We start from the raw sequence: 11,884 nt of genomic DNA, 5'->3' as shown, positions 1-11,884 counted from the left end.
AAGCCATTTGGGATAGAGGGCAATTAAGGTGATCATTTCATGTTGCATGACTGAAGAGCGGGGAGTTGTGAGGCCCACTTTGGCAACAGGAACAGATAATACAATGCCCACAAATGTTGATGCTCAAAACATATCTGTGGAATGTAGAGTGGCCACTAACAATTGGGGATAAAACCATCAACAAGATAGACATGGTCCTTTCTGTTCTTGGGAAGCTTAGAGTCTGGTGGTAATAAGATAGTAATGATACCCATAGCAAGGAGAACATGTGAGCCACCCCAGGCCCCTGCTCAGGTTAAGAAAGGTAGGATAATTTGAGAGTACAGTTATTCTTCTCATGAGGAATCAGGGATGTTGGTGTTAATATTGGTTTTGTTGTTTATGCCTCTTAATTGTCTTTCTGCTGGTGGTGTAGTCTTTGAATACATGGAGAATTACTCAGCAGAGTGATATTTCCTGGTTGTGTTTATCTTTGTGAACTTATTTTACAGGGTACAATTTAATTTTCAAAGAAAATGAAGTGAAGCGGTATATTTTCCCCTCAAAAGATGCAGGGAGAAGAAAGACATGTAACATATTAGCCAACATTTAATAAATTTAATAAATTAATAGGAAGTATCACAAAAACCTGGAGTGGATAACATACAGGAACCAGGAATAAGACAGCACTTTGCAACCACTCACAAAAAGTACCATTTGATGAAGGAGAAGATTTACAGGAAATAATATAAGGCAGTCTGTTGCACATGTCTTAAACATACATATGTATATAATAGTACATCAAAATGATTTGTTTGACAGTAAATTCCCACGTTTACATTTATCACATGGACTTTTTTTTTAAAACATTTATAAAAGTTTGTAGATTTAACATTGAACTGTAAGATTTATATCCAAATGAGCATATTTGTTTCATACCAAACTGCACGGAACTTACGAATAGCACACAATTTGAGGATAATTACTGTGTTGGGTACTATTTAGTACTACTACTTGATGACATAAGAATTATTAACAAATGTGCTATAAGCTGTTATCATTCAACTTATTGCTAGTGCTTTTGAAAATCCATGGGTTATATTTTATTTCTTTGTAAAACATGTGCTATGAGCTTGCCCTGATAGTTAAGAAATCAGATGTTTCCAATTTTCTCTAATACTCACAATACTTCAGATCTGAATACATGGTCTTTTTAAGGACTGCTGAAGGATTTTCTTCAGTTCTTTTTATATCACCTACTCTGTCCTACGTTAATTGATGTCCTGATGCCCTATAAATTGATGGATTCATGCAACATACATGGCATACATGCAGGACACCATCTGTATGTGCAGAACTCATGCTGAATGCATGCTGTGTTTCTTCAGACATTTTCATTTTAGTAAGAATTAGATGATCTCATTCAATTTCATATAATTGTTTTTACATGCAGTTAGACAGAGCTAACAGGCAGGTAGACTTTACTTTCGTGTTATATTTGGGCATGCTCAAGCAATTGACTGACATTTGGCAGTGTTGCAAATCAAGTAGAGACTGTATGAGTTTCTTCAAATACAGCAGCTCTCTCACTGCCCCTGTGGCAGACTGTTGGATTTATCTATGCTGTGTGTTGAGGACACAGACCGGGGGTTTTAGAAATTCAGGTTCTGCCTTCACCAATTTCAAGGTATTGAGAGACACACACTTTAATGTGTGTAAGTAACTGTCAGGTATAAGAAATAGCATCATGAATTCTTCAGAAATTGATCCACAGTTGTGTGAAATGGACACACATGGAAATACAGTTACTGGAAACGTATACTCTGCACACAGCATAGACTTAATGGTCTGACATTAGCAGTGCTTGAAAACCTTTCACGGTTAACAAACTAATAAAATGGTACTGAATTCTTAGAGAGCAGCAGGCCCATGAATGAAACGATGGCCAACATTTATTGTTACACAACACTATATTTTAACAAAGATTTAAACTTCTGGTACATAATTTCAGTACAATGAAGAGCTTGCCACTTTCACAAATTAGCTGCAGCCTTTTCCTGCACTAGAGTTTGGAAGGATCTGAAAATGAGATAAATTTTGTTTAAAATTCAAATGGAAACTCTCTATTTCTGTTATTCCCAGAGTTCAGTAAGATTCTTTTAAATTACTTTTTTCACATTCCAAGGGCTTAATTCTGTAGTCCTTAATCAAGTAAAACTTCCAAGGTTTTGATCATCTATGTTTCCAACACAAGTTTTACTCAAAAATGGACTGCTAAATTAGGTCCTATAGATAGAGGTACCATAATTAAGAAAATATTTTAATAAGGCTCAAATGCTAACTTTATTTTGGGTGTAGCACATGAATTTCCAGGATCCTGAGATCAAAACCCAATTGATGTTGAATCCTGGACTGGGAAATAACTTTGGGATCTCATTTCCCAGTTTAATCATCAAATTAGGTATTTACGAAGGACCAGAATGAAAACACTAATTCCAGTTTGCTTGTCATTGTAATCAGAATTTGAACATTATCCTTAAGAAGTGAAAAGTTATTGGTGTATATATCTCAAATAATCCTTCCACTTCTGTAGTCCTGGTTAACAAGCTGCTATGTTAAAATACCACTACATTTAGGGACAGACATTGTGGTGAAATACCAACACAACATTTTGACAAGGTCAAATTTTGTCCCTATGTGTGATAACAAGTCTAAGTTCTGCCCTTGCCTCACTAATAGGTGTGATAGAGTACCAGAAGGCAGAACCTATCTTACTGTGTTTATGTGTGTAAATGAGCAGAGCAAGAATTTAAAGTGTATATTTACTGTTAACCTGGAAAAAGATTCCTCCAAATTTGTTCATTTTAATGTGGTTGAAATATAACCACTGTCATGTGCATCATTCTGGTCTCCTGCAAATGCCACCTGAGATGAACATCAACATTTCCTTATGAACAAAAGAAAGAGAAAGAGAGAGAAGGAGGAGGAGGAGAGAGGGAGGAAGAAAGGAAGGGAAAGAAAAAGAATCAACACTTTATGCATCAAAAAATCAAAATAAGTTATTCTCAACCTGTTATAAACAGTAAATATAGAACTCTAAATCTCACTATTGTACGCATGATTGTAAAGTACAAGGTTGCAAAGCTATATATAAAAACACTCTTTTCAGATAGCAATATTTACATTAGTTATGACCGACAGAAGAATTATAGAACATTTTCCTGCATTTGTAGCTTTACTGTAGGAGATGACTGTGCTGCTCTTTCTTACACACTACTAATCCTTTCACTAACCACGTTGGAGGGATTAACTGGTAGCTCCAAATTCTCAACTTGCATCTCTATCCCGGGCTCATTGTCGTTAGCTTTCTTCGTCACCGGTTCATTGGTATGCCGGTACACGTTAACATTAAGCTCCCTCCCAGACAAAGCAGTGGCAGCAACTCTCGGGATTTGTCTGACAGGAGGTTTTTTTTCTGCCTTATAATTGCAGCGCAAGTAGTTGGAGAATGCCCTTCGGTAAATTTTGTTGAAAAGAGTGTACACCAGAGGATTAATTCCTGAACAAACATACCCAATCCAAACAAACACATTCAGAAGCTTTTCCATGAGCTTTTGATTACAGGCCTTCCCACAAAGAACCGACAGAATATTGGTAATAAAAAATGGGCACCACATGATCAGAAACACAAAGAAAACAATGCCAAGGACTTTCGAGGCTTTCCGTTCATTGTTGATAGCTTGCATGGTGCCCCTGGGACGTCTTTCTTTCTTCTTTCTTCGGCGTGGGTTCAAATCTTGGTTAGGGTTTGCAGAGTTCTCTTCAGCAGTTGTATTCCTCTTGCAGCACTTCAGGAAATCCAGGCTCATTCCAGGTGGTTCCTCGGTGTGGCCGCGCAGTAACATCAGAGCTTGTCTGCGAAGAACGTGAATCGTCAGGCAGTATGTAATCACCATGATCGTCAGTGGTATGAAGAAAGCTACGAAGGACCCAATAAGAACGAAATTTGGGTCATTCAGCACGCAGGTGGTGTTGTTGACGAATACTTTGTCTTCATCTCTCAGTCCAATCACTGGGATAGGAACTGATACACCTAAACGAACAAAAAAAGGAGGTGGAACATTGGTACAGCATATGGAAGGATTGAATCGGTTTGTGCAATGGCATACATTCAACTGCATTTTACTGAACAAAATGTAGAGCTGATATTTGTTGAAAGCAATTCACAGCATAAATTGATAGCCACATGAAAGAGTAGTAGTATGATATCAGAAAATGACAACTTTTTTCATGTTAGGAATGCCTTCTCCCCAAATCTTTGCAGAAGGCATGAAATTACTATCATTGGGATAAACTATTATAGATATGGTTGTGTGTAAGAGTGGATTATGCCTATTTTGTTTTATTTCTACTTCCTAGAACTGTCCTGGCTCATAGAAGACACTCAATAAATATTTGTTGAATGAATGAATAAATTTATATCTGTACTCAATGACATTAGTAAAGCCAATCATTCATTTTTTAGCATGTCATCTTCCAAATGCATTAAAAATGATGTGAATACCACCTATAAGAGTAATAATAGTATATCAGCCTTAGCTAGACTGGGTTTGAGATGAGTTTTTAGCTGACAACATCTATTTCCTCTCCCCGCTTTCCCAAGGAAAGGGGCCAAGAAGAGGAAACTTTATGTATGAGTCCTTTGGAGACAAGGCCGGGGAGCTCTGGAGTTACTGGAGATGATGAGGAGAGTGTGGTCCCCAAATACGCTACAGGGACTAGATCTGACCACTATGCAGAAATAATCTATATGCAGAAACGGAAAGAACTCTCTCTCTCTCTCTTTTTTTTTTTTTTGAGAAAGATTAGCCCTAAGTTAACATCTGCCGCCAATCCTCCTCTTTTTGCTGAGGAAGCCTGGCCCTGAGCTAACATCCGTGCCCATCTTCCTCCACTTTTTATGTGGGACGCCTACCACAGCATGGCGTGCCAAGTGCTGCCATGTCCACACCCGGAATCCGAACCGGCTAACCCCAGGCTGCCGAGAAGTGGAATGTGTGACCTTAACCACTGTGCCACCAGGCTGGCCTTTAATGAGAGTTTTTGTGGGGCCAGCCCAGTGGCGCAGCAGTTAGGGTTGCACATTCCGCTTCTCAGCGGCCCCGGGTTCACTGGTTCGGATCCTGGGTGTGGACATGGCAGCGCTTGGCGTGCCATGCTGTGGTAGGCGCCCCACATATAAAGTGGAGGAAGACGGGCACGGATGTTAGCTCAGGGTCAGGCTTCCTCAGCAAAAAGAGGAGGACTGGCAGTGGTTAGCTCAGGGATAATCATGCTCAAAAAAAAAAAGAGAGTTTTTGTGAGACTCTGGGTATAAGCAATATTGTTTCAAGGTCAAGAGACAGAATGAAATGCAGAGTTGGGAGAGATGCAGTCTTTCCATTTCTGTGTGGAATTTTGAACATTTTTGTTTTACAGAATACTGAGAGATAGTACTCTAGGTAAGCATCTCCATTAATAAATAGGCTCATAGGCAGAAAATATCAACAAGGAGATAGGAGCAGAGGGTGATCTTGTGCCTGAGCATAAATAAGGAAACGGGAAATTGTCAGAAATCACTATGGTAGATCTTGGAGAGGTCCTGCATCAATAAGTAGGGATAACCTGCAAGCGAAATTCAAATTTTAATGTTAATTTATTTTCTTTTGGAGCCACAGGAAGGTGAAGCCTGGGAAAATTCAGATTGCTTTTTCAGGATTCTATGAGAGATTATTATTAGGAATCCTGGGCTGGTGGATATCTATGCTACAAACTCTAAGAGGAGGTAGGAGTGCACTGTCAGAGATCTTCGCTGGCCTTAGGGAACACACAGGGAACAGTAACTAATCTGAAACGGAAAGTCCCTCCAAGCTGTTTTAATGCCTTTCATCAGATATAGAGTGTTTGGCTGGATGATCAAGAAGGAAAAAATGGTCAACGTTTCTTTGCAAGAGCTTTCTGAGGATGTTGCTTGATATTTAATCTCTGGGAATATACAAGGAACGGAGAGTGTTTGGAAAGTGATCTTTAAACCTTCTTCCTCAGACACTGAATTTCTGAAATGACTGGTCTTTTTCTAGAGAAAAAGACCGACTGATGGTGTGAGAAGCAGTAACAAATGTGACAAGACTCCTTGGGGTATTGATACATGCCTATAACACTGAACCTAGGCATGCCATGCAAGAACCTAAGAAAGTCTGTGAAAACCAGGAGGCACTGCAAACAGAAAGTCTCCTCCGGTAATACACTGTGGGATCCTGGCGAAGAGACCTTTGGACCCTGGATGGGAAGGGTGGCAAGTATCAGAAGGCAATTTTCACAAAGTTTGATGAAATGCTTGAAGGAATTTCAACAAGCATTTGGGAATATAGAATCACACAGGTTACATTTCTTAACAGTTATAAAAACGCAAGTAAGAAAGCTGTCAGTTTCTATCATTAGAAGCTTCATTCCAAAAGTCAAAAATATAGGGGAATCTCTAGAAAGAGTATAGATCAAGCTTGCCTGAAAGAATTCAGTATTGGTTTATCCTTCATGAAGTGTTTTAGTGATGGATCAGGCTACGGGAAGTTTTCTGGAGTTAGGGAAGCTAATATGGGATTAAGAAAAGAAGGAAGGTTTCTTCAAAACAAATAATTTACAGGAGAAAAAATTAGAGGGAGAATCTACAGATTAAGGGAAATTTATAGGACCTAGCAAGCAATTATAATATGTGGATCTGCTTGGGGTCTTGATGCAAACAAACAAACTTTTAAAAATATTGAGGACACAGCTACAGATTTGAACAATGACTGACCTTTTGATGATATTAAATAATTATGGCTCATTAATTTTTAAGAGTGATGTTGATATTGTGGTTATGTAGAAAAATAGTTCTTATATTTTTAGATATACATACTGAAATATTTTGGACAAAGTATTATGATGCTTGGAGTTTATTTAAAAATAATATGGGAGGTGTAAATGAATGGAAGTATGGATGATGCAAGATAGTCTATACATTGATAAATCTTGGAGCTGGATGACAAGTACATGGGTCTTTATTACATAATTCTATCTACTTTTGTAATCTTTGAAAGTTTCCATAAAAACATTTAATAATATTTTAAAAAATTGAAAAACTAAAAGAAGACGTAGAGGTCCTGTCTGAAACAGACAATGAAGTTGCTATTAGTCCTAGAGAAAAAGACCGACTGATGGTGTGAGAAGCAGTAACAAATGTGACAAGACTCCTTGGGGTATTGATACATGCCTATAACACTGAACCTAGGCATGCCATGCAAGAACCTAAGAAAGTCTGTGAAAACCAGGAGGCACTGCAAACAGAAAGTCTCCTCCGGTAATACAGTGTGGGATCCTGGCAAAGAGACCTTTGGACCCTGGATGGGAAGGGTGGCAAGTATCAGAAGGCAATTTTCACAAAGTTTGATGAAATGCTTGAAGGAATTATAACAGTCTCCAAGAATTAGTGGCCACTGCTGACCCTGAAAGTGATAATTCTAGAGCAAAAGACTTAGACTCCTGGGTGGAAACACTCGCCACTTTGATATATTTTAGGGAAGAAGGCTATCTTCTGACAAAAATATTGGTAGAAAACTCCGTTATGCTTTCTCAGGATCCTATAGCAAGATGAGAGAAGTCTAGGGGAACTGCTCCCCTCCCAACCTCTCCTCGTCCTCTACCCCCCAGCAATGTGGGAACTAGAGCCTAGAGACTTGGTCTGGGGAATTTGCACTCTGGATGAATCTTGACAGGGTAGACATACCTACATTCAGGAAAAAAATGGTGAAGTGGAGATTCAATTCCCATAGAAAATGCATCACAATCTTCTAGGTATTCCTAGAGACACCAGAAGTCTCTGGGAAAGGCCTCACACAGTGACCGTAAGAGCAATGGAAGTCAGTATTATTCAGAGCCCAGCTCTGGAGTGGTGTTAGCTTGCCTCTATTAAAAGATTTCTTCACTTTCCTAAGAGACTATTGGGCTTAAAAGTAGGCCTTGTCAAGGGACAACAAAAGAGGGTAGCAGAGTGATTCCAGATGAGCTGAGGCTGTTATTGGATATGTGAGGTCAATTTTATCCCTGGCATCTATTTGTATAATTTTATGTACATTGAGCAAAGAGTGAAGTTGCCCTTTATTGAGTCTATCTTATGTGCCAGGCACTGAGCCATACATCACTGACAAAACAGATGTAAAATGTGTTATCCCAATTTGGGTTAGGGTTAGGGGTTAGGTGTAAAATGTATTATCCCAATTTGGTTAAAATCTCTATAATAGAGATATTATTTGGTAAGGTGACTTAACCACTTTACCAAATCTATGCCATCATTAGTTGCTTTTTTTTAAAACAGTGAATGCAGTCAACAAAAATAAGAAGAAATTCAAGTTCTTTTGACAATATCAGGAAGTGATAAATAATAGCAAGAAGTGAAGCAGCACTAATAATAATATATATTGCACTGATTATCTTATTCAATGCTTTAAAAAAATAAAGATATGCGTCAGCAGTTCTCAAAGTGTGATTCAAGGACCCTGGTGGCCTCTGATGCTCTTTTAAAGAGTTTTCTAGTCTTCCTTTACCAAATATTTGTCTTTTAAACTGCGTTTTCTTCACAAACTTCAACCAAAACAACGTATCACAACGGATTGAGTGCAGGTACATATATAAGAATCCAACTATCTTTCCATAAAACTAAACATTAAAGAGATTTTCAAAACTGTAAAACAATGCCAGTCCTTGCTCTGATTTCTTTTGGAAGAATATAGTTAGTTTTCATAAAAATATGTTATTTATTTATGTTAACATTAAATGGATTCATTATTGCTATTTAAAATGAAGTGATTTGTAAATATTTTAAACATTTCTCAGCTTTAATTTCGAATATAGTAAATATCAATATAGTCATGTATCACTTAGCAATGGGGATATGTTCTGAGAAATGTGTCGTTAGGTGATTTTGTCATTGTGTGAACATCAGAGTGCACTTACACAAACCTAGAGGGTATAGCCTACTACACACCTAGGCTATATGGTACTGATCTTATGGGACCACTTTCACATACACAGTTGACGGAAACATTGTTATGCAGTGCATGAGTGTAGATATAGCTCACATAAACAAAAGCTCTTTAGGGTCATCAATTATTTTAGAGTTTAAAGGGGTCCTGACATCAAAGAGATTGAGAACTGCTGTTCTATGTTAATGGATGAAGTTAAGCCCTGGAAAGTTAAGTTCAGCAAATTTGTGAAGTCTTTCTCAGTATTTTAAACTTGTCAACCAGTAGAAATTTAGGCGTCAGGTAAATATAAGCAACATCAGTAATAGCAACAAAACATTTTATATGCTTGATCTCATTTATTCTCATAAAAATTCTGAAAGGCACATGTTATTTGGTGAAGTTAACTTCAGAAAAGTTAAGTTTAGCAAGTATAATTGAACAATCTTTGGTATTTTAAAAACCTTTGATTTAGCCAAGAAGAAAAAGTAAAAATGAACTCCCATAGAAAATACCAGATACAAATAACAATAATTGCAATAATAACTACCTTTTACTGAATGCTTCCTATGCTTCCTATTTGTCACACGTTGAGTCAATTACTTTATAGTATATACTTTCATATATTATCTTATTCAATTCAGAAAAGAGCATAGAAAGAAGGAATTATTAGCTAGAATCACTTAATCTTTCTGAAATTAACTTCAATATATCTATATCACCTTCTTTAGAATTTTAGAAACAGCAAAGATAAGTTATAATTTATGTTCTGCTGAAAGTGTCAGGTACTACTTCAACCAATAAAGTCAAATATTTTGCATGCATTATCACATTTAGTTCTCAAAAAACCCTGAAAAGTGATTATTATTTATTAAGGTAACTTAAACTCAGAGACAAAAAAATACCCTCAATAAGCATATAAGATCTTAGCATTTTAGAAACGTTGAATTCAGTAACATAGTTATAGCTCAAGTTTTTATTGAAAATATGTTACTACTACTACTACTATGACTACTACTATCACTCATTGAGTGCTTACTGACTCTGGTACTTTATCTCCACTACATACTTTATATGCATTATCTCATTCCAGCCTCACAAAAGCCATAAAATAACTTGATGAGGTTATTTTACTGCAAATAAGGCAAGTGAGTTCAGAGAATGTATAAAGATGCTCAAATTATTTCTTAAAGCCTTGAATTCAAGCAACACAGATCAGTTCTCTTCAAACTATCAGATAGTAACAGCATATGCCAATGATTCTTCAATGCACATGTCTTTCAGATTTTAACATCTTTGAAAGTGTGATGCATCTTATAACCAATAGTGTCTTGCAGTCACTGTTGGCCAGACAGCAGTTATTACATAGTTGTCGTTGTCAGTGCACATGTGAACCTGGCCTGAAAAACTTCTTTTGACATGTTCTGATATGACCAAAATTACCAGCAAGAAAATTTGCAAAATGGGTATCAGCAATTCAGTGTGAAAGAAAAATTACATCATAACAGGCTATGGGAGGGATTGTTCTGAAGAAGTCATCCTCACCAGCATCAGATGACACAGAGGGGTCCTAGAGTTCAAAACATTTCCTCTGTCTTTGAAAATAAGGAGGTCACCGGTGATTACAGAGAGAACAGTTATAGTAGAATAGTGAAAAAAGGAAACAGATTGCCAAGAGATGAATAATAAATAGTGATACAAAAAAGGAGAGAGAGATTATCGGATAAATTTCCTGGAACAGATTGGCCAACATCAAAATGAAAACAACTTAGGGGAATTATTACTGTATTCACAGACCAGGAACAGAATTTGTCACCCCAAAATATACCTTTTTGGCATAAAAATTATTTTAGGCTGATTACTTTTGAGAAACAGCAGACACAGGGAAAAGCTCTGAAAACCTAGTAAAAGTTGCCCATTTATAACAGAAATTTACATTTATAAGAGAACTCTCCATGCCGGGAAGGAGAGGATGACTAAATCTCTAGAAATTCTTATCAATAGAGAAGGCAATGACTTAAATCTACATAACAAATTTACCCTTGTTTACTGTGCTGACCTCATCCTAACAACAGAACATTAAAGTTATTTTTTCCCTCAATTATTTTATTGAAATCAAAAAGGTTTATAACATTGTATAATTTTGGGTGTACATAATTATTTATTAATTTCTGAATAGACTGCATCATGCTCACCACCATAGTCTAATTTTTATCCATCATCACATATATGTGCCCCTTTACCCCTTTCACCCACCACCCAGCCCCTTTCCCCTCTGGTAACCACCAATCTGTTCTCTTTATCCATGTGTTTGTTTATCTTCCACAAACAAGTGAAATCATGCAGTGTTTGTCTTTCTCTGTCTGGCTTATTTTGCTTAACAATCATTCCTTTGAGGTGGGAATGCAAACTAGTGCAGCCACTATGGAAAACAGTATGGAGATTTCTCAAAAAATTAAAAACAGGAATACCATATGACCCAGCTATCCCACTACTGGATATTTGTCCAAAGATCTTGAAATCAACAATCCAAAGAGATTTATGCAACCCTATGTTCATTGCGGCATTATTCACAATAGCCAAGACATAGAAGTAACCCAAGTACCCATCTACTGATGAATAGATAAAGAAGATGTGATATATATATATACAATGGAATACTACTCAGCCATAAAAAAGACAAAATCATCCTATTTGCAATAACAGAATGTTAAAGTTACTTTTCAGGGGTGATGAGCCAGCCAGCAGTATGCACAGAAGAGAAAATTTTGATCCGCGAATTGAAACTTATCCTGCCAGGGCTTCTGCATACCAGTCTGCCCTCTCTGATCACTTAAACCTTACCCCATGCACTGGCTCAGGGAGAC

The 11,884-nt window shown here is 37.2% G+C and overlaps 1 protein-coding gene across 1 annotated transcript in view; it reads right to left on the bottom strand.

Annotated features, from left to right (window-relative positions):
- Positions 1 to 558: 558 nt before the first annotated feature.
- Positions 559 to 11,884, bottom strand: part of HTR2C (5-hydroxytryptamine receptor 2C) — a 304,194-nt gene continuing 292,868 nt past the window's right edge. The window contains exon 6 of the mRNA XM_070502826.1: positions 559 to 4,072. Within this exon, the coding sequence (XP_070358927.1) occupies positions 3,246 to 4,072 (827 nt within the window). The 3' untranslated portion in view covers positions 559 to 3,245. The remainder of the gene's footprint in view (positions 4,073 to 11,884) is intronic.

Source organism: Equus asinus, chromosome X (assembly GCF_041296235.1).
Source record: "Equus asinus isolate D_3611 breed Donkey chromosome X, EquAss-T2T_v2, whole genome shotgun sequence".
Lineage (NCBI taxonomy): Eukaryota > Metazoa > Chordata > Mammalia > Perissodactyla > Equidae > Equus > Equus asinus.
Note: the sequence above shows the minus strand (reverse complement) of the source record. Positions and strands in the feature narration are given on the sequence as shown.